At 34.3% G+C, this 22,978-nt stretch overlaps 1 protein-coding gene across 5 annotated transcripts in view; it reads left to right on the top strand.

The window, feature by feature from the left end:
- The window catches only part of PCCA (propionyl-CoA carboxylase subunit alpha), a 330,985-nt gene that overhangs the window by 145,560 nt on the left and 162,447 nt on the right, over positions 1–22,978 (top strand). For all 5 annotated transcript variants that reach the window (XR_001367552.2, XM_006195197.2, XM_032496718.1 and 2 more), the window contains 4 exons: positions 12,410–12,553; positions 13,965–14,039; positions 18,229–18,297; positions 19,924–19,999. Coding sequence is in view for 4 of the 5 variants with exons in the window: in XM_006195197.2 (XP_006195259.1) it covers positions 12,410–12,553; positions 13,965–14,039; positions 18,229–18,297; positions 19,924–19,999 (364 nt within the window). In the remaining variant the exon portion in view is untranslated. The remainder of the gene's footprint in view (positions 1–12,409; positions 12,554–13,964; positions 14,040–18,228; positions 18,298–19,923; positions 20,000–22,978) is intronic.

The following is a 22,978-nucleotide window of genomic DNA, read 5'->3' as shown; positions in this document are numbered from 1 at the left end:
CTTGCTCTCTCCCTCTTTCTTTCCTTTCTTTTTTCATTTTTCTTTTTCTGTTTCCCTTCTTCCTTCTTTTCCTTCCTCCCTCCATTTACCTGTCTTTCTGTCTTTCTTTTCTTCGTGGTGACTTTCAAACATATAAAAGTACTTAAAGATAGTGAGAGTAGGATGGTAAATGCCCCGAATCCATGACCTCACTTCGTATTTACTTGGCCAGTATTGTTTCACGTGCGCCACCCTTTCCTTGCTTTTACCACTGATAGCTGGAATATTTTAACGTAAATCTTAGACACTGTATAATTTCATCCGTAACTACTTCAGTATACACCTCTGAGTCTTCCTTGCATTTCTAATGATGTTTACATGTTTATAAAATAAGTTAGTATGTACAGCATAGGTTTACTGCTGTGTACCTTTTATCATTATATAGTATCTTTATCTTGTTAAGAGTTTTAATCTTAAATTCAATCATGACCTGTATCATGTTGTATCTCTTGCTTCTTTTTGTTTTTATTTGCTTCTTATTTTATTTTAAAGTCTTCTTTATCACATTTTAATTGTGTTCTTTAAAAAAAACCCAATCTGATACTTAAGTGTAAAATTTGAGTCCTTCCAATTTTAAATACTTGATTTTATTTATTTCACCTTATATTTTATGATTAATATTCCATTTTTTTCAGTTTGCTGTTTGAGTTAAATTGCTAATTATTCCTATTGCTTCCCATTGATAAATTGGAGATTTTCTTGTCCTTTAAAATTGTATTTGTGTTCATCCTCCTATTCAGACACACATTTTCTCCATTAGTATTTGTGAAGATGATATAAATGGTTTCCTCAACTTTCGAGCATTAGATTCTCTGAGATAATTTCATGCTTCGAGGCTGTATTTTATTTTCCTTTGTAGTTTATCCCTTCTGTTTCCAAAGTCCTTTTTTATCTTCTATATACACACCCCCAGGCATGTCTCTCAATTACTGTAGCTTCTCTGCTTTCTCCTTTTTTGAGATTTCTGCCCTAGTTCATTTGTTTGCCTAGAAAATTTTTTCATCTGATTTCCTCAGCTGGAATATATGGATGATTGCTCTAAAATGCCCCATCCTCAAATATATTTCCTTGCCCTGAAAGGGGGATGATATTTTGATTGAATATAGGATTCTTGGGTTTCTGTTCAAGTCTTTTGTAGCTTATGCATCCTACTGTATTCTAGCTTCTAGTGTTAAGTCTGATGTTCTTGTTTCTCATCCATTGTGGGTAATGTATTCCTACTGTCTGAAAGGTGGCCCAACTTTCTCTTAAATACTGGAACTCAGGGATTTTGAAGTTTCCTCACATGCCTAGGTCTGTGTTTATATCCATCAGCTCTGCCTTTTACTCTGTGTGCTCTTTCAGTTGTGCAGGCTTAAGTGTTTTCTTCACTTCAGAGAAAGTCTTTTGTAAACTGTTCCCTTTCCTCATCTCCTGTTCTTTTTTCCATTTCTCCTTTTGTGACTCCTGTTGCTTGCAGGTTAGGTATTCCAGACAAGCCCCCTGGGGCTCATATCCTTTCCCTCATGATTACTCTCATTTTGTTTTTGTGTTCTGTTTTTTGATATAATTTCTTTATGTTCCTCTTCAGGCTACTAATTCAGGTTCCAACAGGGATCATCTTCTCTTCTAAGTAATCAATTGAATTGCATAATTGGGAAATTATGTATTTTTATCCCAGAAAGTCTAATTGTGTATAAAGGTGTGTGTGTGCTGTATTGCTATTCCTGAGGTTTCTGAGTGCCCTTACTGTTTTTTAGATAAATTCCTTTTTCTGTCCCTCAGCTGTTCCATTTCACTTGGCATATGTGATGATTATTCTGAATGCTAATCCTTTCTCAGTGGGTACACCCGCTACTGTGTTTTACTGTGGTTGTTTTGGGTAATCAGTACTGAGTTCTGTTTGTTGTAATATACTAAGTGGCACTAGTCCTTCAAGTGGTTGAAGACAACAACCCTTTGTATTCCTGAGGACAGAAAGAGCTTATGTCTCCTAGCATTCTCCTCCTCTCATGGACAGAATCCAGCCAACATTTACTGACTATTTGGACTCCGTGGCAAAGAGACCAGAGACTCTTCTAGACCCTTTACTGACTTTCTCGCCAGAGCCCTTGGATCCCTGCAGGCCGGGCTGTCTCCGTGACCTGTTCCTTTCACATTCTTCCCTGCAGTTCTCTGAAGCTAGTCTCTTAGTTTCACCCAGCCCATCAGAAAGAAGAGCTTAGTACTTGTTGCTGGCTGTCCCTTTGCCCCAGAGCTCAGTGCTCCATGCTCTGCTGCTAACTGGGGAAATAGAGACTGTGCCATGTTGGTATTGCCAGCTTCCCAAAGCAGAAATAATCTAACCTGGGTTATCTGGACTCTGTAATTAGCTTTAGGGGAATCTGTGGACCCTCTGAAATTAGATACACACTTTTCTAAGGAGAAATTCAGTGAGGTTCTAGACCATAAAATGGTTCGGAACAATTGTAGCTGACTAATGGGGAACTCATTTAATCATTGTTTTTGTTAGTTGCAAACATCCACTATTTTCACTTAGTACAAGTAAATCCTAGCCCTAATTCTTTCAAGCTCTATATCTATGAGTAAGTTCCTTAGCTTCTACATGCTTCATTTTCCTCATCTGTAAAGTGACAGTAATACAGCACTTGCTTTATAGGATTGTGAGCATTAAATGCATTAACGCATTTAAATGCTCAGAATAGTGTCTGGTTTATACTAAGCACTCATTCTTCTTCCTGACTGTGAGAATCTTACCAGTAATATTTTGCATGCTATGTTGGTAAAACATTGGTTAACATGTGTATTATTACTGTTGTCATTATAATTAATAAAGCCTGTCAGTAGTCATTTTTTTTCAGATGGCAAACTGAGCCACAAATTAATTAATAATAACATTCTCCTATTATTCTTTTGTCAGTTAACTGTAAAATTATTGTTAAAAATGAACAAACATAATTGAAATATTAACTTCTTTAAAAGAAACCTTTTCATCATAAGGGTGTTTATGTAAGAGTCTAGGAGGAAAATGGAGATGGAAATCTTTCTTCTAAAAATGAAGCTGATAAAAAAGCATTACGTTTATAAGCTGTTTCTGCTTAGGCCTTTGTGCTAAGATTAATATTACGACCCTGAATATACCTTTCCATTTTTTGTGTGTGTGTACATGTGTGTGTACATGTGTGTGTATGTATATAATCATTAATTTCCAAATCTAGGTAATTTTTATATTTTCATGTTTTGGAAAAGCAGCCTTTATACAGTCTACAAAAATCAGAAGAGCTAGATAAATCTCAAATAGAAAGGAATAAGATCTTAAAGTTATTAAATGCTCAAATGTGGTTGGCTGGCTAATCCATATCTTTGAGAACAGAGAGCTAAATTGTTTCACTTTTGTTAGACCTTAGTCAGTGGCCTATCCTGATTGCTACAGTGAAGAAGGAGTCTACTTTTGCTGTGGAAGAAAGAGTGCAGAACTGTTGAAATTCTGTGGAAGCCAGATACCCCCACATCCCATCAGAGATCCCATCAGAGATAATTCTGTACCATATGCAACCTTATTTTCCAGAAGGATTTTAGAAGCTCTTTTTTAGCATCTTGATTCTTATCCTTTGCTGTTTCATTTATTAAAAAGTTAAGAATTACTGCAGCCCAAAGTCTGGTTTCTGAGAATTGACTATAACTGAACAAATTATCATATTCTAATTTCAGAGCAATTTAAGATTTAAAAAATATTTGGGACTTTTCCATACTGAAAGAGTTTGAGCTTTTATGGAGTTAGGGTGTTTGACTGAAAAAATAATTGGTGGGAATAAGAGAAATTATAGGGAAATGGATTTGTAACTAATTTGTAAATTTCCATTCTTTTTTAAAAAATGTTAGTAGTGATTGTATTTTGTTTTATTTTTGTTTAATTTTATTTTATTTTATTTAACATTTTTTATTGAGTTATAGTCATTTTACAATGTTGTGTCAAATTCCAGTGTAGAGCACAATTTTTCAATCATACAAAAACATACATATATTCATTGTCACATATTTTTTTTTCCTGTGAGCTACCACAGGATCTTGTATGTATTACCCTGTGCTATACAGTGTAATTGTGTTTATCTATTCTGCATATGCCTGTCAGTATCTACAAATTTTGAAATCCCAGTCTGTCCCTTCCCACCCTCTGCCCCCTTGGCAACCACAAGTTTGTATTCTATGTCTATAGGTTGTTTTCTGTTTTACATTTATGTTCTTTTTTTTTTTAGATTCCGCATATGAGTGATCTCATATGGTATTTTTCTTTTTCTTTCTGGCTTACTTCACTTAGAATGACATTCTCCAGGAACATCCATGTTGCTGCAGATGGCGTTATATTGTTGTTTTATGGCTGAATAGTATTCCATTGTATAAATATACCACAACTTCTTTATCCTGTCATCTGTTGATGGACATTTAGGCTATTTCCATGTCTTGGCTATTGTAAATGGTGCTGCTATGAACATTGGGGTGCAGGTGTCTTTTTGAAGTAAAATTCCTTCTGGATATATGTCCAGGAGTGGAATTCCTGGGTCATATAGTAAGTCTATTCCTAGTCTTGAGGAATCTCTATACTGTTTTACACAGTGGCTGCACCAAACTGCATCCCCATCAACAGTGTAGGAGGGTTCCCTTTTCTTCACAGCCTCTCCAGCATTTGTCATTTGTGGACTTTTGAATGATGGCCATTCTGGGTGGTGTGAAGTGATACCTCATTGTAGTTTTGATTTGCATTTCTCTGATAATTAGTGATATTGAGCATTTTTTCATGTGCCTATTGATCATTTGTATGTCTTCCTTGGAGAATTGCTTGTTTAGGTCTTCTTCCCATTTTTGGATTGGGTTGTTTTTTTTTTCTTATTAAGTCTTATGAGCTGCTTATATATTCTGGAGATCAAGCCTTTGTCACTTTCATCATTTGCAAAAATTTTTTCCCATTCTGTAGGTTGTCGTTTTGTTTTACTTATGGTTTCCTTTGCTGTGCAGAAGCTTGTAAGTTTAATTAGGTCCCATTTGTTTATTCTTGCTTTTATGTCTATTGCTTGGGTAGACTGCCCTAGGAGAACATTTTTGAGATGTATGTGAGATAATGTTTTGCCTATATTTTCTTCTAGGAGGTTTATTGTATCTTGTCTTATGTTTAAATCTTTGATCCATTTTGAGTTTATTTTTGTGTGTGGTGTAAGGGAGTGTTCTAGCTTCACTGATTTACATGCTGTTGTCCAGTTTTCCCAACACCATTTGCTGAAGAGACTGTCTTTATTCCATTGTATATTCTTGCCTCCTTTGTCGAAGATTAGTTGACCAAAAGTTTGTGGGTTCATTTCCGGACTCTCTATTCTGCTCCATTGGTCCATATGTCTGTTTTTGTACCTATACCATGCTGTCTTGATTACTGTAGCTCTATGGTATTGTCTGAAGTCTGGGAGAGTTATTCCTCCAGCCTCTTTCTTTTTCTTCAGCAATGTTTTGGCAATTCTAGGTCTTTTGTAAAATTTCATTCTTGCCAGAAGGAATGTTTTAGATCTGGACAGAAGTTGACCTTCTGATTATATTTGAAGTCATAGAGGCCAGAACTCTCAGACTGGCTAGAGGAAACCAGAACTGGGATGTTCTTTAGTATTTGAAGTCAGTCTCCTGGGAAACTGAGAATACAAAGAAGCATATATTATATTCTCCCTTAAAATTTATTGAGTTCTACTGGAAAGTTGAAGGAAAGACGTTTTTGTTATATAGATGTGAATAGGTAAATAGGTAAACTTACCAGGCATTTTTAGTTAGGTTTTTATTTTAAAGTATTTTGTAAACTATTTCGGTGTCTTTTTGTTCTGGATCCTTATCTACATTTTAATTTTCCAAATTCGTTCTTTTGTTAGTTTTCTAGGGCTACCATACCACAGACTAGTGTCTTAAACACCATTTATTTTCTTCAGACAGAAGTCTAAAATCAAGGTGTCGGCAGGACTGGTTTCTTCTGGAGGCCTCTCTTTGACCTACAGATGGATGTCTTCTTATGTCTTCACATGGTCTTTCTTCTGTGCTGTGTGCTGTGTGTTGTCTGTGTCCTAATCTCTTCATGTAAGGACATCAGTCATGTTGGATTAGGGCCCACCCTAATGACCTCATTTTAACTTTATTACCTCTTTAAAGACCCTCTCTCCAAACATAATCATATTCTGAGATGCTAGGGGTTAGGACTTAAACATATGAATTGGGATAGGGGATACATTTCAGCCCCTAACAGTTCTCTTATCCTTTCTTCATCTGATTATTTGTGTTGGGTTCAACAGGGAAGCTCAATAATAGAATCTGTTCGGTTTTCACTGCCACTCTTGAATATAGCCATTATTTTCAAGGTGAGTTTACAGGAATGATGTGTTGGGGCCTATTTCCCAACATGCTTTTTTATCTTTGAGTCCTGTGGATCAAAATCTATTACCTTTAGATCTTTATTTTGAAGTCCTGTATTCTCGGGAGGTAGGGCTTCAGAATTTTAATAGGTATATGTTAGGTTCTGTTCTGGACAAAGAATTTTTCTGAACTGAAAGAGCAAAACCAAAAATAATGACATCAGTTATCCTTTCAGGCCAGAATTACAACAAATGAAAAAGGTAGAGACCTATTATGCCAAGTACCATTATGGAACTCAATTTTATATAACAGGACAATTTCCTCATATTTCAACAAGTAATCACACCTATACTCTTTGCTGAGTTGAATCAAACAAGCTCTGCTTACAAAAGATAGTTTTCACAAACCAAAGTTGTAGTACCTGTCAGTTTAGACTAGTATTTAACAAAGAAGTTACTTTAAATTCGCGTTAATTTAAAATAATGTTATTTGAATATTAGAAAATTCTTAATATTTACTTACTTTATACCTCCCTTGAGTATCTCAAGTGCCTTTTCTGTAAAATGGCAATGGAATAGGGAACAATAGTGGATATGGAGGGAGTTTGTAAATTCCAGTGCCACACAGATGTTAGTTACGGGTCTTTTACTTTTAGGGATAGCTTCTGCTTTGACTAAGCAGTTGGGTCTCCGCTTACTAACCTGGCAAACAATTACAACCGAATATCCCTCCATTCAAGGAACTTTGAATACTTTTCATTCACCCTCCTTCTCTGTAATGGCCAACTTAACACATATTTCATTGATCTGACTTCTCTCCATTGCTTGTTGGGACTTTGTCCTCTTTTAAACATCCCTCAGTGTTAAGTTTCATTTGAGGCTAACTTCAGTATGTAATTAAAGTTTGCCTGAATCTTGTTCCCCTTGAGGAATATTTGTCTGTTACCTAATTAACCATTCTCAAATCTTTGGAATTATTAGGTAATCAACACAATAAAGTATTTAAAAGTTTAAGTCTGAGAAAACATATTGAACAAATTAACTCCTGTTATTTTTATTTAGCACAGTGAGTGGATTCTGACTGAAGAGAAAATAATGTTGAACAAGTCAGATATCTTTATTTTAATAATGTTTCATAATATAATAACAAAAACTGCAGTGACAATGCTTTAATTTTTATTAACTTTTCTTTTGAAATCATTTCAGATGTCCAGAAAAATTGCAAAATTTTGCAAAGAATTTTGAAACACCCTTTACTAACATTTACATTTGCTTTATTCTTATATTTGTATCTGTGTCTTTATTTTGCTGTATTTGTCTTCTTTACCTGAAACATTTCAGAGTAAATTGCAGGCCTGGTGCCCCTTTACCCCTAAATATGTATTTCCTAAAAAGAAGAAAATTCTTTTACACTAGGAAAACACCATTATCATAATCAGAATATTTAGCAAGGATATATTACCATCATCCAATCTACAGAGCGTATTGTCCACTAGTGTCTTTAATAGTAAAATTAAAAATTTTTCTGGTTTAGGATCCTATGTTACATTTACTTGTAATATCTCTTTAGTCTCTTTCCATCTGGAATAGTTCCTTAGTCTTTTTTTGTCAGCTAATCTTTACTTTTTTTTTTTTATGAACACAGGCCATTTATTTTATAGAGTGTCCCTCATTTTGCATCTGTCAGTTTTCTTATGATTATATTCCGGCTTTGCATTTTTGGCAGGGATACTACAGAAATGCTTTTATTCTTCTGTGAGTACCATATAGGAGACATGCATATCCCATTACTAGTGGTGTTTTGGTTTGGTTAAGGTGACATGGCTACTAGCATTTCCCCACAGTAGTGTCACTATTTCTCCCCTTGTCATTAATGAAGATATCTTATAGGGAGATATTTTGAGACTCGGGAAATACCTCATTTTTCCTTCACAGTTTTAGATACAGCCTTTTTTGTATTTAATGAAGGATAGGGCTAAAGTTTACACTGGCAGTGGCAGAATACATGATTATAACTTTTAGAATCATTAAGGTTGGTAATGACAACACAATGCCAGAAAGGTTTAGCTTTTCTAAATTTATTACTACTAATATTTTATACATTAAGAACTCAGAGGTGAAGCAAAACCTAGTTTACCTCACCATTGTATTTGATAAGGTCAGTTATTTATTTTGGGGGGAAATATATTTGAAGCGACAGATTAGTAAGAGGGAGTGGCAAGAGGCCTAGACACAAACACTGGTGCTGGTGACATTTTGATGGTGACCAAGAAGACAAAACTAAATTACAATATCAAATAAATATATATAAGATAGATTAACAACAAGGTCCTACTGTATAGCACAGGAACTATATCCAATATTTTATAACAACTTACAATGAGAAAGACTGTGTATGTATGACTGAATCACTTTGCTGTATATCAGAAACTAACACAACATTGTAAATGAACTTTACTTTAATAAAAAAATATCAAATAGAGCTATAAAAAGCTAGCTGTTTGTGACCATCTAATGTAGGCATGTAGAAGTACACACACTCATTCTAGATCTTAAGTGTGATTATGTACCATTACATGACGTTTGATGATTATAGTTGTTTGTACCTTGTTGAACAAAAGATTCATGGTGAGATAGAAGCATTGCCAGCACAAACTGATCTCTAAGCAACTGATAAACCCTGCAGAGTGGCACTCACTTGATGAATACATCCCAATCAATAATTTGCCTTTGAGATTCAGAAATTCTTACTTGGTAGGGCTTCCTCTTTTTTTGACTTTGTGTGTGTGTGCGTGTGTGTATACACATAGGCTTTTTTTTTTTTTTTCCTTTTCCCTCTTTTTTTTTTTTTTTTTGCTAGGTATTTTGCTGACTAAATCACAAGATTTATATACTAGAATGTCGATATATTAATCTCTAAATGTATAATCATACTACCTGGTGGATTCCTCATTCATATTTCCTTGGAGCTGGCACCCATTTCTGTTGGGTAAGAAAATTATGTATATAGACAGGTTCTCAAAATTTTGTTTGGTAAGAATAGAGTCACAAGGGAATTGAGTTTTGTGTTCTGAATGTTTAAGGCTTTGTTTCTAAATGTGTGTTCTTTGGAATTGTCAATCCATAAAGATACTCTGCAAAAGAAGGGGGTGTGTGGTTAGATAAGTGCTGTACAGTACCCTCTCAGAGTGTCCTGCGGCATAGCCATCGATTAATGAGCCGTGGAGTCTTTCTTTAAAAGAAAAAAAAAAAAGCAACCTGTTTAACTTAGATTAACTCAGTGTTTCCCAAATAGAAATGACTCAGAAACCTTTGCCCCCACCACCCTAATAGCCCTCAGAATAGATGTTTATTAGCATCAGACTTTTATAGGTCGTTTTTTCTTCTGAGTTGGGCAAGGTGAACTAGTTGGCTCCCCAGATGCCAATCTTTGAGTCTTTTTTTCTTTTTATAACCTTTTGTTCCAGTTAGCCACCTTTAGTTGCCATTGATCTTACCTCTGTCCCTTCCTTTCTCCTTTCCTTACTGTTTTATTTTTTTGAAGATATTTTTTAAATGTTTGTTGAATTATATTTTGGCCTGGGAGCCACTTTATCTCTTTGTATAGCTCTGTTCTTCTCTCTTAAGTAACGAGTTTAACTTATAGAGGGAAACGATCCCTAAATTCTCAGAGATGGGGGACATACATGGTTGCTGAAGCATTGTTACTCCTACATCACTTATCCTGATGATAATAATAGTACAGGGTCTAAAGGAAACGTCTCACATATCCTGTTGAATAACTTTGGAATTCTCTTAAAAGGTGCTTAGAAAGACGTCTTCCAAAAAATGTTTAAAATTACAAGTTTTGCTGAAAAAAAGACATGTCTGTTACCTGAAAAATTCAGGCATATTAGACTATTTTGTGTACTTCGGCAGTAGTTGAACTTAAGTGGATATTTAAAAAAATTTTGTAATGAATGATTTTACCTTTAGCAGCTAGTTATTATTTTAGTTAGCCATTTATTTTATTTTGAAATACTTGTAGCTCACTAATTCAGACTGTAAAATATTTTGTTATATTTCTGTTATATAACTCAGTTGGGTTAAAGTGGGTTTACTTTTAGATTCTATTCAGTATGGGTCTAATGAACTTTTTTTCTATACAGTTATAGCGAGGTCTTCTAAGGTGAAACAGAGCCTTATTATGAATTTGGATCTTTAGACTTTCATTAATAATATGTTTTATAAAAGACAACAGCACATAATTATATAGTTATTTCTATTTACTACATGCTTTCATATGCATTTTTCCATGAGGAAGAACAGGAAGATCATATTGCCTGTGGAGTGATGTAAATCCCAACCCTATCTTTACCACTTATGAAGGGTGTGACTCTGAATTTGCTACTCATTCATTCATTCAATACATATTTATTTGCCTTATATATAGTATGTACTTTCCTGGGCACCAGACATAGAAGAATGAAATTAAATAATTCACTGAGCTTTTAAAATCGTTTTCTCACTTAACAGAGGCATGTGGATAGTATTAATATAAAGCCCTTGGCGCATAGTAGGTTCAGGAATGGAGTGGTAGGATGCTTTCTCACAGGAAATTTGTTTCTAGCAATAATAGAGAGGCTTTACTTTTGTTCCTTTCTTAGTATATTTATCATATAGAATCTTGTTTCTCTCAAAACCATAATTTGCTTTAAAAAATATATATTCTCACTATCTAGTAAGATCTTTATTTAGTGTCACATTTATTTTACAAAGGGTAGATGCTTATTTTAGTGATGATTTGTCATTAAAATTATGTCAAAATGTCTTAAAATGTTGTTGAAACTGTAAACAAACTCATAACACACACAGAGCTAATTATGGATGCCATCTGTTTATTTTTACAAGGCTTTTTTTTAAAGACCATGGCATTGTCTGCTTATGATAAGCTTCAAGATTATTATAATGACTAAGTCCTGTCCTTCAATTAGTGTAGTTGGAGATGGGAAGACAATTCGTTTGTTCATTGACCTTTTCCCGTGTCAGAGTGTATGAAATATGACATGTCATGATAAAGAAACTATTGTGAAGTGCATTTAGAACATGCTTAATTTTTACAAGAAAAGAAATTGGTATCAAAGAAGCAGATGTGGCCAAAGTTTCATTTAAATTTTCAAAACTTATTCAAGATTTTAGATGAAAGACAGATTATCTGCTCTTTACGAGTACCATACATGGCTTTATTTTAGCTCAGTTAAGTTTGGGCACTTGTAAGCAGTTGATCAAATTTATAATGATGTGCATGTCTGTTAGTCTCCCTATATGTCTGTGCATGTTTTTGTACATGTGTATCCCATGTGTTAGTGTGGAAGGCCAGGGATCCCCGTGACAGCATCATCCAAAGTAGTTATCAGCAATTTGCTGAGAGAGCAGAGTGATTTCACTGGCTCAGTTTTGCTATTGTGTATGCTAAGCACTCCCCACGTAAGTCTGGAGGGAAAACAACCTGCAGGATCCATCTGCTCCTTTCTGCTACACTGCATTGATGTAAGAGTACGCTAATCTGGTTGCTTGTCAGGACAGGTTAGTGAAAGCATGCAAGTGGGTGAGACTCAGGCTGGACTAGTGCTTTGGAAAATCATAAGCTGCCTCTATAGATGCCATGCTAAGTGTAGCAGAATAGGTTGATTATCAACCACATTGGGGATTGCAGCTAAATATGTAATTTTCAGTTGAGAATTAGTTTCAAAATGAAAAGTGTAAAGTTATGCTGGACCACATCTTATTAAAAACTGGGAAGAATAATACAGGTAGTTTACAAATACTTTTTGGGTGTTAGTTCTTATCCACCTTTGTACTATATTGTGTTGATTGTTTAATTTTATTCCCTTAGGTAGCTTTTAAGTCAAATATGATTAAATATTATGTATAATTAACCTCATTTTACCCAGAAATTGTTGACATTGTTCTGGCTTATTTCTATTTATTTACCTTTTCCTACACCTGGTGACTGGCATGTTTTGGCCTTGCAGGTTGAGCATCCTGTCACAGAATGCATTACTGGCCTGGACCTAGTCCAAGAAATGATCCGCGTTGCCAAGGGTTACCCTCTCAGGCACAAACAAGCTGATATTCCCATCAACGGCTGGGCAGTTGAATGTCGGGTTTATGCTGAGGTAAAACGAATAATATTGGGAGGAAGGATGGTAGTCATGTCCCGAGTTATGGGACCACATATAGCTAAACAACATGGTAAAGTTAGGGTTTTATAACCTGTGTCAAGTATTTGATTATATAATTCAGAATTGAACCAGAAAAAAAGGTTAGATCATTTTGACATAACTCAAAATAATTTTAAAGGATTGAGTTTAATTAATTTTCATCTGTCTTTTATGGATGAAGAAATAGCTACTAATCAGTTTAAGGGGCAACAAAGCATTAGTTAAATATTCTTGTGCTTGAATGAATGGACCATGTTTTTTATTTCGTTTGCTTCTTTTCAAACCACAATTGAAGTAAACAGAAGCATTTATTTTTCTCTGTGTGTGTGTGTGTGTGTGTGTGTGTGTGTGTGTGTGTTTGTGTTTTTAAAGAGTTACCCTGGGTGCACAACAGTTGTTAATTCAATGTTTACTTAAAGTTTTTCTGATAGGTTTTTTTTTCCCCTAATAATTTTATCTCTTATGATTATGTGGAAGTAACAACTAAAATTTAAATTGCAGAGCTTTAATTCATAATTTTAATTATGGATTTTACTCATAATCTATTAGTTCAATACTTTTATGTTATTTCATAACTATGCTAATCAGATAATAAAGGAGTCATCATCTTAAAATGCTTTTTTCAAATGATTAAAACAAAAATCCAAGGAAACATTTTTGCCATCTTTTACTTTTAGACCTAAAAACCTGTCTGTAAAATAAAAAGCAGGTTAGCAGTATCTGGGTTTAAGAACTCTGGAAGTTGTTTTGAAATGTTTTTAAGGATCTTGAGAAATATATTTTGACTTGGTTATTATTCTTGTTTTTTATTATATTTTAAGTGATATTCTTTTCTTCCCTATTGTTAGGCCACTGAACTTATTTAATATTTATTCTGATGATCTAACATATTTACAAATAGAGCACATATCTAATAGCACATGCATAATTACTTTTCAGGTCTTTATTTGAAGAACCAAAACTCAAATTTTACCGTATGTAAGCTGTTCTGAGAGTAAGAAAAACAAATATCTTTAGTGCACTACATTTGTTGTTCTGAACTTTAGTATGTTTTGATGTAGCACTTAGGTTATTTTATTTTTGCCAAAGGCATTCTAAGAAGATTTATAGAAAGTTGGAATTTTACCAATTTCAATAAAGTATGATCAAGGTCAAGCTAAATTCTGCTTACAGTTCTGTTTGATTTTTAAATACACTTCTAAATTGTCTAAAGTGAGGATAAGACAATAGTATTCTGAAATCTGTGATTGGTAAATACTGATGTTGAAAATTGACCTATAAATGCTTCTTCCTTGTATAAATATTTAACCTCACTTGTGCTGATTTATATTTCAAAGACTGTGCTTCCTTTCCTTTGAACTTTCAGGACCCCTACAAGTCTTTTGGTTTACCGTCGGTTGGGAGATTGTCTCAGTACCAAGAACCAATACATCTACCTGGTGTAAGTCATTAAGCTGTAATACCAAGTGAGGGGTTAAAATCGTGATTTATGTCATACTTTTATGTTAAAGTATGTCAACACCAAAGAGTGTAAATTGAAGGACAAGTGAAATTCATTGGGAATTGTAGTTTTTTTGTTTTTTAATTTTGTGCTTTATGATGTGCAGGAAAGCCAAAATTCACTTAACAGGGGATGTCTGGAGACATCTGACTTCTAAACAAATGATAGTTTACAGTGATTGGAATTCTTTTGAAAATTGTAATGAAAAAGATCATGGAATCCTAAGAATGGGAAATGGCTTTTTTGTGTCACAATTTAATCTTTTCAATAGATCGAATCCAGCTTCCCTGTATAGTTAGATGTCAAGAAATTCAAGCACGAAATCAGCTCGTTAATGGAAATGGATGAAAGAAAGTAAAGTGTGCTTCATTCTGAGTGTCAAGGACTTTGAGAAGTACATATTGTGTATACCAGTTAAAGAAAAGTGATCATTGCCCACTTTATGTATACTTCTTCCATATTTAATAGCTGTTCTTTAAATAGTTTTTGTTGCATTAAAAAGAATGAGGACATACCCTTTCTCCTAATCAAGGTATTAAGTGCATATGTATATGACATTATGTTAGCTGGTGGATGACAAGGCTGTACCATCTGTGAATATGATTATTCAGTTTGATTACTGGCATGAAGATGGTGAAAGATTACAGGAAGAATTCTAAATTTGAAGTTGTTATTGGATATATGATTTATTTCACTTTTTAAATTGTTTTTGCCCATGTGCTTTCTAAAGGGACTTGACCCTTTCTAGGCTCGGAGACTCCATGCTGTGTTCAAAGCCTGAAGGCAGAAAAAAAATTGTAAAGATTTAACAGGCATTATGTGACTTTAAATAGCAGATGAGAAAGCAAGTATCATAGGGACATATCTAAACATTTTTTTAATCAAACAAAAAAGTATTAAATAAGAATTCATAATGATTACTCTAGTTGTGAGAAGTTTTCACCATGTTGTGAGAGCTAACAGGATGTCAAACATTTTGCCCTTGCAAGTTTTTGCAATTTGCAATTTTCAAACGTGAGACCTGTTGAAAGTACAAGTGATAATGGACAAACCATACCCCCTACAGTCTTTGTCCCACCAAATCTTTCTTCAATTAATGCTGCAGCAGGAGTTTTATGTAATAACATTTGCAGTTGTGAGCCATCCATAGAAAGAAAAAACAATTAAAATGCCTTAAATGTTCTGCTTACTGCTGTTATTTGCTTGTGTGAATGTTGCATGTCAGCTAAATGGACCAAGGAATAGATAAAGTGATTGGGTGCGGGAGAGTGCACACTAAGCTCTGTCTATCATTATTGCTGGGAGCAATCAAATTGATGTCAGCAGGACAGTAGATGCGTTGACAGCTGTAATTATGTATCTCCATGGTGATCACTTTTGGCCTGTCATGGAGGCCCATGAGTCCCCTCCCTTGGAAGCATTTAATCAGATTGGGCTGTCACTTGTCAGGTAGACATGGCGGGCTGGGAGTTGTGCAGAGCGGGAGAGGTGAAAGGAGAGTGAAGGGTGGGAGATGGCTGATAGTTTCACAGGATCCACTGTTGGTACAGAAGAAAGACATTTAAATTACGCCCGAGGTTTCTGGGCAGTGGTTTGAGACTCCCATGCAGGTGCTTGGGTGGTGGTAGTAGTTTTTCTTCTTTGCCTTCTTAAACTAGATCAGGCAGTTTTAACTCAGGAAATCCTTTGCAGCTCTTAACTTTTTTGGTCGTGAGAATACATACTACAGAGTTAACTTATGGTTTGTACTTTTTGCATTCTTCTTTAAGCCTCCTATTTGCTTCTATGGCAAAGGTGAAGATTTTCTTTTTATTTGATCACTATATTTTGTAAATTTGTTATTTTCAGACCGCAATTTGTTCTGCTCAAAAATTTGGTTACAGTGCCATTTGACTTTCTGAGCTAAAGCTAAAATATGTTTTTTGGTATAGCCTTTGTTTCCATGGAGGAATGGAGACTTAATTTAAATTTTAATTCATTGTTAGGAATTTTATTAAAAGCTGATTAGTATTTGGAAAAAGCTGCATAAACAATAAATTATAAGTCAGAGTTTTCATGCTTACAGTTTTAATTTGGAAATACTGATTTTCTTATACAAAGATACGTTTTGATTAAATATAATACATCTTTAGTTCACCACATGTACTTAAAATTAAAATGACACAATACTTTTAGTAAATAACAAACACATAGTTTTATCTTAGAGGCCTAGGTAACAACTTTTAACATGGTGTTATTCAAGTTAACTAAAATTTTAAGTTACGAACTAAAATTTTAAGAATGTAATAAATACTCTTTATTGTTATTTTACCAATGGGTTGAACATGAAAGCTCCACGCTAGCTTTGTAGCAGTTTATGTACCAAATGGTAGGATATGTTTAAAATCAAAAGTTTTAGAACTTGTACCAATCTCAATTTTAAACACAACTTTAGCAATCATGCTATGGTTTTAAATAATACATGGTGGTGAAATTAGTTCTTTAACTTTTTGCTACTAAAATTAAGAAAATGCAAGTTCAGAGATTTCTTTTCTGTTATGTAATTTGATTACCAGTTGCCATTTTGGGGCTGTTTAGATATGGTGAGGAGTAGACTGTGATATTGCTTTCACAGCTCTCCCATTAATTCTTTTCTAGCTTTTATGAACACTGTGAATTTCATAGAACTTTAGCTTATGTCCTGAAGTATCTTTTCAGAAAATAGAAAGCCAAATACATGTTTTAAGTGTGCTGAATGACTTTCATTTAGAGTGAAGATTTCCATGTGTGAATGTGAATGTGAATGCAAATATAAATAATCTGTATTTTTGCTTTATTTTTTGCTGTATTTGCAGCAGTGCAGAAATAAAAGCACTCTAGGCATGTGATAATGTTGTCTTCTGAAACATTACAAAAAGAATAATAATAGTATGATTTTTTTTTAAAGAGGTTGAAAACTATGGTTTATCTTTTGATGTCACCATATAATAAAGCCATCACCAAACCCTCATGTGGATATCCTAGACAAGAGGTTCTACATGTGGTCCCTTGATAATTGCCTAAATTAAAATATTAAGGCCTAGCAACCGCTGTGTGACCTTTCCTGCCTTGCTGCAGACAGATGAGCCGCTGTTCAGTGGGAAGGCGTCTTCCCACAGGTGAGGAGCTCCGCGAGCTTCTGCTCTTTTCTTCCCACCCCTTTACCGTGTTGGGTATCAAAGCCCTGCTGTTCTGGCTGCTTCCATTGAATTTCTATGTCCTCAAGACCCCCAGGACGTGCTTGACTGTCTTAACTATTTTGATTAGCTTTTGAGTACTTCAGATTCCAAAGCTTAAGACAATAATTTAATAAATATTTCTTAGTCAGCAACTGCTCATTTTAAAGTTTTACATGGCTAACCTCTGTGCCTTCCTGCTGGTATCAAACTGGGAGATGAAAACAAGAATCAGCGATGTACTAACTAACTTGTTGGCTGGTTAACAGCAATCAGGCTCTTCAAAAGAATATTTTGAACTTGTGCTATTTTTTTTCCCCATGAAAATCGCAAAATCAGAAATCTAATTGGGGCCTCTGTCCTTACAAAGCAAAGACATGTGAAAAGCTGTGTAAACATTAACATCTCTGGGGGAATAACAGTAACTGAAAAAAAAAAAAGCGTTTTACAGTTGAGAGGGTGAGGCAAAAAAGGAAAGTGTTACAGACATGAAAGCCACAGGACCAGCGTTCCTATGGCGCTGATGAGCAGAGTTCCTGAGTCCTGCTGCATGGCTTGACTGGGGTCGGCACTGGAACTCTTGGAAGAGTCCAGTGGGGAGTGTGATTAGAAGGGGCACTGTTCATGCTCTGCTTCAGTGGGAAGATACCATCAAATAGCTACAAACACATCCTGGGATAGTGATGTATAAAATATATTTTTCTCTCTTATTTCCTCCGTTTAGTAGGAGAACAAAAAATGTATGTTGTACTATGTAATAACAGATTAAGATAATTTGGTCCCTCTGTATTTTTAGATTGTTTTTCTGCTTCTGGAAAGCTGAAATGTTATTTGAGATTGAAATTATCTATCTGCTTCATGGAAATTAAATTTGTTGTTGCAAAGATTGCTGCACAATATGAAGTTACTTTCATTTTTTTCTTTCTTTCTCCCAGGTCCGGGTTGACAGCGGCATCCAACCAGGAAGTGATATTAGCATTTATTATGATCCAATGATTTCAAAAGTTAGTTTGATTTCCTAATGGTTCTTTCAGTTTTCTTCTGAAAAGACAATGGACATATTTAATTTAAAAAGTCTGAAATAGTGCCTTTATCTAAATCATGTACTACCGTTAAACAAATAATTATGGCCACTCTTGGAAAAGTGAATGCTGGGTAGCTTTTCCTTTCTCTTAAGAGAGAAGTGTCAACGTCATGTTAGTTGGCAACACTCCCTCCTCCCCAGTCTAATCAAACCATCACCCCAACCCCTACAGTAACAGATTTATCTCACCAGTGGCACCAGCCCAGCCCATTGCAGTGAGAAGGAATTAAATTGTTTTTTTGGCCATTCATAAATGTTGCCTGAGATGAGAGTGTAATGGCAGGTGACGTCTAGGAGCTGAGATGATAGGCTATGTTTGTTAGAGTACTTTTCACTCTTTCTCTTCAGTTTTTATGAATCACTATTTACCTAGATTTAATGTAATTAAATCTTATGTAAGACTGTAAGATGTCTGTTTGCCCACTTGCCTTCTTGAAATTTGACTTTCCAGAATAAATTAACAACTCTACTTAAAATTTTAGATCTTTTAAAATTTTAGAATCTTATAAAATATAAAATTCTGATTGTAGTAGTTGAAGCTGGACTTTATTTGGAATATCCTATTTTCTCTAGAGTGATAGACCTGTATTGAGGGATGATTTCTTTACTAAAAACCTCATTTCTTAAGGTAGTTGTCTTCCAAGTGCAATTTGTATGTAGTTGCAGTAAACAAAATATTTTTTATTTTTCTTTTTCACCTACATTTTTACACTAATATTGTTAAAGTGGACTTTAGGTATTTTGTTTGTTAGAGAAACACTATTTAATTAAAAGATAAAAAACATATAAAATATTATAGATATTTGGTTCCATCTTTAGATGAATACATTTTTGTTAAAAAAAATTATTTCCTACAAAATAATTTTCAACCTGGCTTCATATTGAAGAGCTAATAAAATGTAGTAAAAAAAAAATTGCAAACTGTAGATTGACTAATGCAATAGCCATAAAAATACTTTATGAATAGTTAAGTTCTTATTTTATTGCTAATTTGTGTAAGATCTAATACATATCAATAGGCACAGAATCATATAGAATAGTAAGACCTTTCTGAGGTTTGTTTGTTTGTTTGTTTGTTTTATACAGGAACCTTTTACTTCTCTGCTATGTTATTTGTAAAAGTTAGCTATTCAGGGTGTCAAACTTGGAAACCACAGAAAAATAGCGAGAGAAAAAACAAATCTTGCCTAATCCTTTGCTATCCCAGATGTTTATATGCCATTCCAGATGTTCACATTTTGATATCTTTCCTTTAAAAATTTTTTATGCTTATTTTTGTTACATTTTGGTTTATCTTAAATAACTCTTTTCTGCGATAGTGAAACCTAGGAGAAAAATCTGAAATAGCTTGATTCTAATATTTGTTTACTTTAAAAAATCTTAATTGACATACTTTGTACTAAAAACTGAACCACTGTGAAATTTCAAAAGATATTCTGGAAATCTGCTATGAAATATTTTAATTTTTACTAAGATGAAATGTCTGATTTATAGATAGGTCAGTTTATATCAATATAAATTTTTTTGTTTGCTTGTTTGCTTTTAGCTAATCACATATGGTTCTGATAGAACGGAAGCACTGAAGAGAATGGAAGATGCACTGGATAATTACGTTATTCGAGGTAAAAACAAACGTTTGAGACCATGTCATTATACAAGAAGTCCAGTTCTAGAAAACAGCAAAGATTTATTAATTAGAGAATTCGATGGAACATTTACTTACAAGTTTAAATAGACATAGAGCAGCTTGAATTAATTAAACTGACATAATTAAGAATAGGTATTTCATTTTCTTTAGCAATCCTGTACTTTATGTATACATCTGAAATTAGGTTATTTAATTAAATTAATGATTTACGACCTTTCCTAGATGAGCATTTCATATTTTATAGACACGTATTCTGTGTAAAATGGTTCTTCATTCTGGCCTCTTTTATTGGCTAGTGCAGTTTAACAGCAAATTTGCTGTATTAATGTCTTTATTTTTTGGCTTGTATTGTTTTGAAATTTGAAACTTGAAAATGTATGGAGATTTAAAACATGTGACCTACAATTTGACTACTTTGAGAGTAGAGAGGATAGCTCTTTGCTTCTATGAATTAGAACAAATTATAAAGTATTTTCTAGCAAATGCAATTGTTACCTCATATACATACAGGATAGTTTTAATGTGTAACAAAGCGTGAGCCTACAAGTCTTTAGGATATGTAGTAGTAACTGTTATTAGGAGCAGCCATTACATTTAAATAATTAAAGCAAAGTTATACTTAACTCCCCTTAAGGAGTAAGTTACAGTATCAATTTTATTAGCAATTTTTCATTAGTAATGAAAAGATCATTTTACTTTAGCCCAACATAAATTATCATCAGCTTCAGAATAATGGATTTTAATATCAAATTTAAAGTGTGAAATATAAGTTAATTTTGAATTATGAAAGAATAGTGTGGGGCTAAGAACATTCTGTAAGAAAGACTGGCTGTACAGTTTGGCTTTTTTCTGATGGCTCACTAAATTTAACAGTGAGGTCAGGAGGCTTGATTTTGGAGGCTGAGGTGTAGTATGGTGGGGGAGTCTGACTACACAGCCTGCCTCCGTCCCATACGGAGCTTTTGTGCAATTTCAAAAAGCCTCCCTTTGAGTGGACACAGCCTACAGGTCATAAGTCTTGACAAGCGACTGCAGCTTTGTGTGAGTTAGAAAACATTCTGTGTTCTCTGGGTATACCCAGCCCTGAGACAGGGAGCCCAGCTTAGTGACGGAGCATGGCACAGCCTTGTTTGCCCCTTTGGCCAAGTGCCTTTGTGCAGCGAGCAGTTTGTGTAGCTGTACAGTAGTGGCTTAGGGCAGTTTCATGACTCTGTTTTTATACATCTGTCTTGCCCTGCTGATTTTCATCTGTTGGCAGGTAAGTCATGCAAGTCACTCTTTCTCGTGCTTTCTCTTCCAGCTTTGTTAGATCAGGAGATCTTTCTTTCCTCCCTTCCCTTCTATTGTCACCCTCTTTTCTTCCCATTTAACTAGTAAGTGATAGTGATTCTATCTCACCTTATGTGCCAGTGATTCACCTCCATCCGTGAAAGGAAAGCTAAGTGAACCTAGTATAACTTAAAAAGAAAAATTAGAACCATTAATATCCATAGCCTCTAAAAACTCGAAAGGTTCCCTTCATGTTCTTTCTAGCCAATTCTCTAGTTCCTTTTTAACCTTAATTGTTAAGTGTTTACCGGTTTTATAACTCTGCTGTGTTCTTCCAGAAGCAGCAGATGCATATTTTCGCTGTACATTGCTTAAGGAGGCCTTGAGAGGTCTGTTGTCCTACAGAAATAATATTGCCCCAAATTACACTAGTGCATGTTTGGAACATGCATCTAATTTGGGTGTGTGTATTTGTTTATGTGTGTTTAATTATACATATATAGACATAAACAAGGTACTTGGCAAGATTTTCCTAGAGGCCTTTAAAGTTTTCTATATATTCCTCACACCCCCTGCCCCATCACTGTATTTTTTATTGTGGTTGTTGAATTATTAGATGGTGGTTAATTTAGGTTTCATTCTCATGAACTTGAATGTTAAGTTCATGAATTTGAGATAGTCAATCTGAGTAAGAATATTTTGTCAAATCATATCTGTATTAAACTTTGATGTAATATAACATAGTGGCATGGCATTTGGGCAGTTTGTCAAAATATTGAATTAGTATTGGTCTTACCTAAAAGTTATTTTTCTACTGTGTCTGGCTTCTGAAAGGAATATTCTTTTATGTTTACAGAATACAATTCATGTTTTATATTTGAACATGTTTTCCACTAATTTACTTACATTACTTACTATACTTTGTATATAGGTATACAAGGTACTATATTTTTAAATTAAGTGACTTAAATACAAAGTAAGCTGGCTGTTATTCTCCTAAATTTATATATATCACATGTAAGGCAAAGTGTATTTTATTGTGCAGATAGATTTTTCCAGACTTGGTCTGAAATTTCTGCCTTTGCTTCACTGTGATGTAATAGAAAGAAATCAGAAAGGGCTGGATTCATATCCTGTCTTGATACCATTTAGTAACTATGTGATTTTTGTCAAATTATTTTGCTTCTCTGAATCTCACACTCCATGTTTAAGAAATAGAGTGAGAGTCTCTGCCTTCTAAATTAATGGTGAGGATTAAATGAGGTTAATTATGAAGAAGAGTTTGGCACAGTACTTGCTTGTGAAGTTCAGTAACTTTGGTTCCCATCTTTTCTCCATCTCTCATAACAATTGTAAAACCACAGATTTAAAAATTATATGTCCTAAATCATTATTAATCAATTGGTGTTACGTGAAACCTATTAAACCATGGCTAAACAATACTGAAGCCCATTTTAGGTCATACCCAGTACTGTGTGCAGAGTTACATGCTTTTATTTCACCCTGTTCTACTGCTTCTTCAAAGCATTTACTGTCACTATAATTAAAGTATTAGTTGTGTCATTAATTGCTAAACGTTAGATTATCCCATAAGAGTATGAGGGCAGTAATGGTGTTTATCTTGTTTACTTGTGCATTAGTGGCTAGCAGTTCCTGACACATGGTAGGTGATTAATATTAATAT

This window comes from Camelus ferus, chromosome 14, assembly GCF_009834535.1.
Source record: "Camelus ferus isolate YT-003-E chromosome 14, BCGSAC_Cfer_1.0, whole genome shotgun sequence".
Classification (NCBI taxonomy): Eukaryota; Metazoa; Chordata; class Mammalia; order Artiodactyla; family Camelidae; genus Camelus; species Camelus ferus.
Note: the sequence above shows the minus strand (reverse complement) of the source record. Positions and strands in the feature narration are given on the sequence as shown.